This window comes from Solanum pennellii, chromosome 4, assembly GCF_001406875.1.
Source record: "Solanum pennellii chromosome 4, SPENNV200".
Lineage (NCBI taxonomy): Eukaryota > Viridiplantae > Streptophyta > Magnoliopsida > Solanales > Solanaceae > Solanum > Solanum pennellii.
In genome coordinates, this window is record NC_028640.1 from 65357835 (window position 1) to 65366898 (window position 9064).

Consider the following 9064-nt stretch of genomic DNA (forward strand, 5'->3'; position numbering starts at 1 on the left):
GAATTCCTATATATATATATATATATATATATATATATATATATATAAATGACAATTGTATTTAGTTATCTTTATGGCTAAAGTATAACGGTAGATTGTAATTTGTAAATATCATATATACAATTGACATAAGAATTTTGTACTACAAGTTTAATTAGTAATAACAAAATTAAATTACACTCATTTTCGTATGCTCATATACCAATACATTGCAGCTAATTTTTTTTAAAAAAAATTACTCAATTTCATAAATGTATGTAATTGTCTCATACGACTTTGTATATACTACACTTGTATACATTTCAACACATACATTGCTAATTGCTGCATAAATTTGTATATAAATATTAAAAAATAGAAAACATATCTTATACGACTATATTACAAAATATTCAATTTCATAAATGTATACAATTGTCTCATACTCATTCATATATACTAAATTAATATACATTTGAACATATATATTACTGCAGTATATAAATGTTTAAACATATATACAAACATATAAAATACACATTCAAATCATTTTTTATAAACAAGCCAGATTATCATATATACAATTACACTGGGGATATATACAAAGTCATAGGCACAAATGATTACACATAAATTCAAGTTGTATATACAAGAGAAAATTGTATAATTACATTTTTATACAATCTACAACACCATAACAGATTAAATTTGTTTTGTAATTTCAGTATTTTCGATATTCTAAACAATTGTATAATATATTGCAATTCAAAACATGAAGTTTCCTTCAATGAATCATTACCTGTCTTTGAATATGTCAAAAAATGATTAAAATGATGCCTCAGTGATGCATAGAAACAAGTTGGTTCTATCTTAATCGCTGTAGAATTCTTTTTTGAAAAAAAAAAATAATTTTGAACATTTACCTTAAAATATGACATTATCTAAATTTATTGTTACCTTATTTAAGGCTACCGTTACTATTCATGTAAAAAAAATTTTGTATAAATTTTAAAAAAATGTTTTATACAAATTTAAAGCTACCTAACAAACCAAACTATACCCATTGAATGTAATTATGCAATCTATATCCATTTAATGATATTTCATAAAATAAGTTTGCCATATATAAAATTTTCCATTAATTTAAGATGAAGAAAAGAAACATTGAACAACAAATTAAGAGCCCAAAATGAAAATAACAAATTTAGATATAAATAAGTTCAGGTGAAACTGTAATGCGGTTTCATATCATCTTAATATACTCTAAAAAACAAAGAGGTAGAAGAAGAAACAAAGAAGAGAGATTTACTATATCACTTTCAGTATACTTATATTATATAATTTTTTTAAAGTATGTTTACGTCATGTATATATATTATTTGAAACTGTAGCAGCTAATAAGTACATATTTAGCACAATATTCGTTTTGAAATAGTCAAATTAGTTCATTAGTTGGTTCACATATATACAAAAAAAAATAATAAATAAAAGTAGAGAATAATTATTTGATTCATCAAGTCAATACGTAGTTGACAATAAACAAATTGGTAGCAACTACATGTGTGGGAGTCCACCAGTAGTCCATGTATTGTGCAAAGTTTGTGAGTAAATGGACAAATTATTAGGTGTACTTTTTCTTCACTCCCTAACTTAATACTCCATTGAATAATGTCAAATATTCCACAAGACTTTTGACCCAACTTACTTCATTTTCCCTTTCACTTCATTAATATTCAAGAATATTCATTTGAGTGTAGGAATAAAATTACTTCTTTGAGTAGTATAATACCAAAATTAAACATAAACTAATTAGTCGTGTTATATGAAATTTTCTCAAAAAATGTATAGCTTGAAGGACGAATGTTAACTTCAGGAGCACCATTTTTGGTGTATCATTAAAGATTGTATATATTTAATGTTAACCTCCATTATAGTATAGCAGAGTAGTGTAGAGATCCACTAAGTATTTATGCTAGACGATATCGTAGGTTTGAGGCGGAACCACGTGATTATCGAGATGTCCAATTGAACATTACTTTTTAGAATATATGATTCACAAAATTATTAAATAATATACTATGAATATCTCAACACGATAGACAGTTATAGATTATAGATTTCGAATGGCTATGAGGTTCGAATTCTATCTAGTGATTATATCAATGACATTTTTGGGCACATGATGGTGACGGTTTGACGGTGAACGTTTCATGAGATATTTTTGTTCATTAGTTAAATATGTTTTACATGTACTATCCAACAACATTACATTTATGGCCAAACCAATTATTAATGAGCTTTACTAGTATAATAATTTTTTTTGGAATTTGATTTTGGCCTGAAATTTTTTCTATATTTATTTTATCTTTTTAAATATATTTATCTTTTTAACATGAATAACTTTTAACAAGAAAAAAAAATTATATAAAAAAATAAATAAATTATAGTTTTCTTAATTTTTTGATCATTTAGCACCTCCCTTTCTCAAAGACAATAACTATCTATATGTGTTTTCAAATATTGTTATTTATTTATTTTCTCTCTCAAATTATATTTTTTATCAAAATCAAAATGACTGACATATAGAAATAATTTAATTTTTAAATATTCATTTTTTCCATAATAAGATGATTTATAGTCATTTCCACAATTAGCTATGGCTTTTTTTAGAACATAAATTTTATAAGGTCTTATTTTCTTCTCAGATTCTTTGTTTATACAAACTATATTATATAAATTGAGACAAGAAAAAATATTTTATATTTATTTAAATTATTAATTATTTATCTTGAATTTCTTATAATAATTCATTTTTTTACCTAAAAAGAAAAAGACAAAATTTCCATATTCTCTGTTTGTAGGAAAAACTTATGACACTATAATAGAGGTTCATTCCTTTTAAATTAGTAACATTCACAATATAATTCTTAAGGGCTTTGAAAGTTTTCTATAGCAGCGAGAGAAATTATTATCACTGTGTAAACCTTTTATATTCAGGTTGAGTTGTGTGAGTTAACTTTTCAATATATTTTATATTTTTATATTTATATCGTGAAATATATATATATATATAGTCAATTAATTGAACACATTAACTATTTATGTCTTTTAATATATTTATCGTTTGTTTTTTTACTTATAATCTTTCAAAGTAATTATTTTTGGCCCTAATAAGCTCTTACACATATGAGAATAGAGAAAGATAAAGAATTTGTAGCGCAAATCTGAACGAAAGTTAGGAAATAAATAAATAAATAAAAAGCCAAAAGCGCGTAGTATTTGGATACTATGCTTGTCTAATTGCTCCATGTGATGTGATGTGATGAGAGTCATATTCTACGACTTTAACATTAAAGTCTCCTCCTCCTTATACTACTTCCCATCACCATTCACACACATTATTATAAAAAAAAAAATTCTCAAATTCAGATCCATTTCAAGCCTTTAAATCTTCAACCAAAAACCATATAGAATTCAGTACATTATGGCTCTATTTGTTGTAACTCAACACTTTTCTAACATACTTTTAATACTCTTACTACTTTCTTCATTCATTTCTGCTCATACTCAGAACAATGCTTCATCATCAACAACAACAAGAATATTGAAACTACACGTTGATGATAATCCTCAACCACGTAAGAAAAAATCCATTTCAATCATTGATGATGATAATAATCCTCAACCAATCAACAAGAAATCCTATTCAAATTCACTTTCCACTTCCAACAATCAAACCAAACTCACTACTGCCTCTTCCAAGAACCAAACCAAGCTTGTAAAAACTAAACTTTCTTTATCTGATTCAGTTTCTGTTTCAACCAAGAAAAAGATCAAACTCACCCCAGAAGAGAAACTTGCACTAAAATCCCAATTGAAAAAACTCAATTCCACTTCCACCAAATCCTCAGATCTATACAAAACCACCACAAAAAAAAACCTCAATGAATCCAAATCCAAAAACTCAACAAAATCCCAATCATCTACCAAGAAGAAGGATTCAAATTCACAACCCTATTGGTTACAAAATGACGAAGATGACTTAACCACTGGTCTTACGGACTTACCATCTAAATTCCAAGAAACCCTTTTACCAGATTTAGAGAAAATATCAAAAACCTCAACAGTCTACCTCAACAAAGCCAACAAACAAATCACCAACAACTTCAAACCCATTGTGGGCAACAAATATGCATCAACAATAGCCTCAATAACTTCATTCACCTTCATTCTAATCCCTCTAATTCTTGTTTCTCTCATTTTCAACAAAATCAAAGCTTATTTTTCACTCCAAAGACTCTTAATCTTCATCCAAATTTATCTCTCCATTTACTTCTCCATTCTCTGTCTCTCTTCTCTACTCACTGGGTTAGAACCACTGAAGTTTTTCTACGCTACATCGCAGTCCACCTACATTTGTCTACAGCTCCTTCAAACCCTCGCTTATGTGTTGTACCTTTTGATGCTATTGATGTACCTCGTCTTAGTATTTTCTACTAGTACTGGGCCGGTTACGAAAATGATTGGGCTGACCCAAACTTTTGTGGGCTTTGCTGTTGGGCTTCATTATTACATGACGGTGTTTCATAAGGCTCTGTTACGTCAGCCTCCTAAGACTAGTTGGAGGATTCATGCTATTTATGCCACGTGTTTTCTTTTGATTTGTCTATTAAATAGAGCTGAAAAAATGAAGAAAACTTACTTACAAGAAGGTGGTGAAGAGGGTAAAATGAACTAGAAGTTCTTTTTTTTTGTTTTATAATTACTTAGATTAGGAAGTGAGATGAGATTTTTAAAAAAATAGAAGGAAAAAAACATTGTTTCTTCTATATTGCAATTTGTAATTTATGAGGGTTTTGTTATATATATATATTTGAATAAATGATGCAATTGTAGTAACATTTGGTTCTTTTATTCGATAAAAAATGAGGCTAGTGTAGAACATCTCCCACTATAAATATGGTTCTATACTTTTAGAAAGGTATTATATTCCCTTGAGACGTAATCAAAAGGGTAAAGAATTACCCATATAGTTACATTGCTACATTAAATTTATTGAACAAGCTTAACAAAAATTCAATACATTTTCTCATATAAATTCGATATGTCGTAACTTGAGCTGTTAAAATGGGCTTAGCCTATAGGGTCGGTCCAACCCAACCTGTTATTGATTAGGGTTGGCATATGATTTTTCAAACTCATCTAAAACTAGAATTTATAAGTCCGGTCCATATAAGTCATTGGCCTTTGAGGCTTGATTAAGGTCGAGTGAGGATTGGCCAATGGATCAAAATTTTTTATTTAAGGTTAACTTACAATAATATCACTAGTATATTATCTAATAACTTAAATACATGTTATAGTGTAATATTATGAAACTTATTAGATTTTGGTACGTCCATAATCATGTATCTCGAAATATATGGACTCAAAATTAAGTTAAATTTGTTTTAGATACAATTTGTTCAAGTAGATTCGCTAAATTTATGATACATAAACAAATCTCACGGCCTCGCCTCCCTCCATCTTGATTTTCACTCTCTTATCTCCCTTGCTTATCTGGTATGTGAGATACATGCTTATTCCACTAGATTTTTTGTTAGTGTTACAATATCATTATTTGTTCATATTGAATTTGAAAATTTTCTCATTTTCTTTATGTTTATAGAATTATAAGTTCGAAAAGAAAAAAAAAGGGCTAACCCACCCCCAGCCCTCAGTCTTTCTGGGGTTGAATTGGGTTGAACATTTTCACATCCTTCCAGATGAAGGGTTGAACCGCCCTTACCCTTCAAATTCCTTGATCTGCTAGACTTGGGTCGAATGACGTGGACCATAACCAAACCAAAAAATGACAAATCAATCAAAAAAATCAACTATTTATGATTTATTTAAATATCACATAGTTTGATTTTACAATATTATTCAGTGCACCCATTCATCGGAAAAAAAAAACATTTACTTAACTCGAAATTTGAACACCTCAGCCAAAAATTTAGCTACACCACATTGACATGCTACACCAACGGACGTCAATTAAAAAAAATGGTTACACCTCTGGCAATGAATATACACACACTGTTGACTAAACTAGTTAGATTAATTTTGAGCCATATAATCATTCTCCGGTAACGGCCTAATCGCGTAATTGTTCTCCGACGAAGATCTGGACGGAGCTTCCTCTGCCATTGGCACTTCAGTAAGTAATGGTACAATTATTGCTGCTGAATCTTCCAGAAATACCGGTCTTGTTTCAACTAATATACAATTTTGCGCGAAAACAAATAATACTCCCAAAAATGCGAAACCCAAAAAACCCAATGAAATAGTCCAGACCTCAGAATTGATTATTCGATGATCATTTCCATCGTCTGCAGAAGGAGCGGGGCTAGGAGCAACATTCACTTCAGCAACAATAGCGAAATGCCCCTGTTTTCTCGTTGAACATATATTGCCATTCGCCACATTACTAAACTCGATGTAATTATTCGAGTCAAAATAAACACACTTGAGCAAAGACTCTTCTGACTCTGACTCAGGCGTTACATCATTAAACTTGATGTCTATAGGATTTTCCAATGGATGAATTTGCAATTGTGATTTATTTTTAGCACACATATCCATCGCATCATAAGTCAAAATACCCAAAATTGGTGTTCGATACATATAACCAATAGGTAAAGGATAATAAAAAGACGACCAATTACCAAGATTTTGATAGACAAGAACGATTCTTGTTACATAAGGCTCGACAGTAATTCCGGTTGGGATAAGAAATTCATGATAATAACCATATCCTCTCCATTTTAAGCTATCTCTTCGAAGCATCAACGCCGATATTTTAATCCCAAACAAGTTAGAAGGAACAGTTCCTTCATAAGCAGTACCTGTTTTTGTCTTCGGCCATAATAATGCCTTGAAAGCATATTCTTGAAGTAAAGAATCAAGAGAACTTTTTGTTGAAAATTCCGAATTCATTGATTCAGATCCAATCGCAGCACAAATAAGAAACCAAAAAATTGTGTATATAGAAACAATTACTGAATGCATTATGAAATTGGGAAATTTTTTATGGAAACTAGAAAAAAAAGAGATGAAAATTGGAATAGAAATTTTGGTATGCAGGGGAAACAAGTAATTGAAGTTATAGTTTTTGTTAAAAAATGAGTCAACTATTAATCATGTTAGGGTGTATGAATTAATTCCTTATTTGTTTATTACAGTTAGGTGACCGAAAATGTCATATGTACAGATCATCTAGGCTCTAGCACTATAAATATTAAAGTAAAATATAGTAGATAAATATTAATAGTATTCAATTACACAAAACTTTTATAGTAGTTGTTTAATCTAAGCCAGCTTTGATTAGTTTTAACATTAATATAATATACAATGGCACGAAAGGACATATTTTCATTTGTTGAAATAATCAACTTATTATATATAGATTTGTACATATTGACGTCGTAGATTTTTAAATTACAAATATTGTTGTTGCTCTTAATTATATTTTTATTAATATAAATAATATTTTTGACTGTTAATATTTAATCATAAATATTATTCTATTTATTCATATATATATTATTCCATTTATTCATATTTATGTTATGGTATTCAATTGATCACATAGTTTAAAAATGAAAGGAGAAATAGCAGAAATTTGTGGAATAAATCATAAATCTTTATGCCACTATGAGTTATTTTAATTATTTGTTTAAAAAAAAGAAATTTTTTAAATTAGATATACTTTACTACCATACGTATAAATATATACTTAATTTGCCTTGAGTTTTAGAAAAGGATAAATTACTTAAGTACACACAATTATTTATCATATTTTCAATTTTCTCTACCATTTCAAAATAATACAAAAATCCCTACTTTTCACCCAAAATCCAAACCGTTCGGATACATTATTCTTCTCCACTCCAAAATTCACGTTTCCACTCCTACATTCGAGTTTGTGTCTCTTCTTATTTTCACTCACACAATCAAATCAGTTGTCTTATTCATCCTAATTTGAATTTCAAAAGGTTTCTCTCTCTGGTGAACCAACCTCAAATTTCTAAATAGGTAGTCTTGTCTTCTTCAATTTGTTGTTTTGCATTTTTTTTCCCATCAATTTTGTCGGATACATATGGATACTCCTTCGTTTAGTATTAGGATTGCTCAAATAGTTATACCTAACACCAATCGAATCTTTGATTCTGAGATCACAAATGAGTTGATAATAGATCTAAAAGGTTGCATGATCTTTTAACAATGACAAATCAAAGTTCAGAGAAGACAAAAGCAGAAAAAGGATGTTCCCGCATCATCGAAATCAAATGTTGAAAAACACCAAAGAAAAGGGTAAAAAAATTGCTCCGGGAATTTCTCGACCTACACTACCCAGGATATGCATTTAGTATATCTATCTCTTTGTTTTAAATGTTTATCTTCACCTGTTGTAAGTTACTTTAAATTTTATACATAATTGTTAAAGTTATAATATCATATTGTTGTATATCTTATTTTAAATCTTCCACTTTTACACATAAAAAGCTATTGGGAGGATAAGACTGGAAATAGATAATCATATCAAGGAAAATCCTTATATTAGATCATTTGAAGTATACTTCAAATCACAATTGGAGGAGAAAAAGAGTTTCAAAACAAAAGCTCAACTTGATGGGTTTATCGAAATATTTCAAATAATCATGTACATGGTGTGACTCTGAATAAGCATATATCCCGGTATATGAGGTGTTAAGGGTTGAACTACTTTTCAAATAAAAGATATTTGACTCTAGTTTTCATTAAAATAAATCTCTCATTCATTTTATTTTAGATTAAAAGTTTATGCATGCGTGTTTTACTACAAATATATGCGGTGCTAAGGCAATCTATGGAAAAATGTATATATGACCCTCAAAATGGTACTTATATTACTTTTTTATAATGTTGTTATATAGATAAATGTTATCATAAATTATATGACGCGTGGAAATGAAATGTTCTTATACTACATATTTTCTCATGCTGAAGTTCCAAGTCTATAAAGGTTCGTAGTACACTTTTCAAGTCAATAACATTTCACATG

The 9064-nt window shown here is 28.8% G+C and overlaps 2 protein-coding genes across 2 annotated transcripts; one reads left to right on the plus strand and one right to left on the minus strand.

Annotated features, from left to right (window-relative positions):
* The first annotated feature begins 3288 nt into the window (after positions 1-3288).
* LOC107016203 lies at positions 3289-4869 on the plus strand. The gene has a single exon (XM_015216696.2). It carries the CDS (start codon positions 3464-3466, stop codon positions 4715-4717), a length of 1254 nt encoding a protein of 417 aa, XP_015072182.1. The 5' UTR covers positions 3289-3463; the 3' UTR covers positions 4718-4869.
* A 969-nt stretch (positions 4870-5838) lies between these two features.
* Positions 5839-7098, minus strand: LOC107017333. The gene has a single exon (XM_015217589.2). It carries the CDS (start codon positions 7027-7029, stop codon positions 6079-6081), a length of 951 nt encoding a protein of 316 aa, XP_015073075.1. The 5' UTR covers positions 7030-7098; the 3' UTR covers positions 5839-6078.
* Between the last annotated feature and the right edge of the window lie 1966 nt (positions 7099-9064).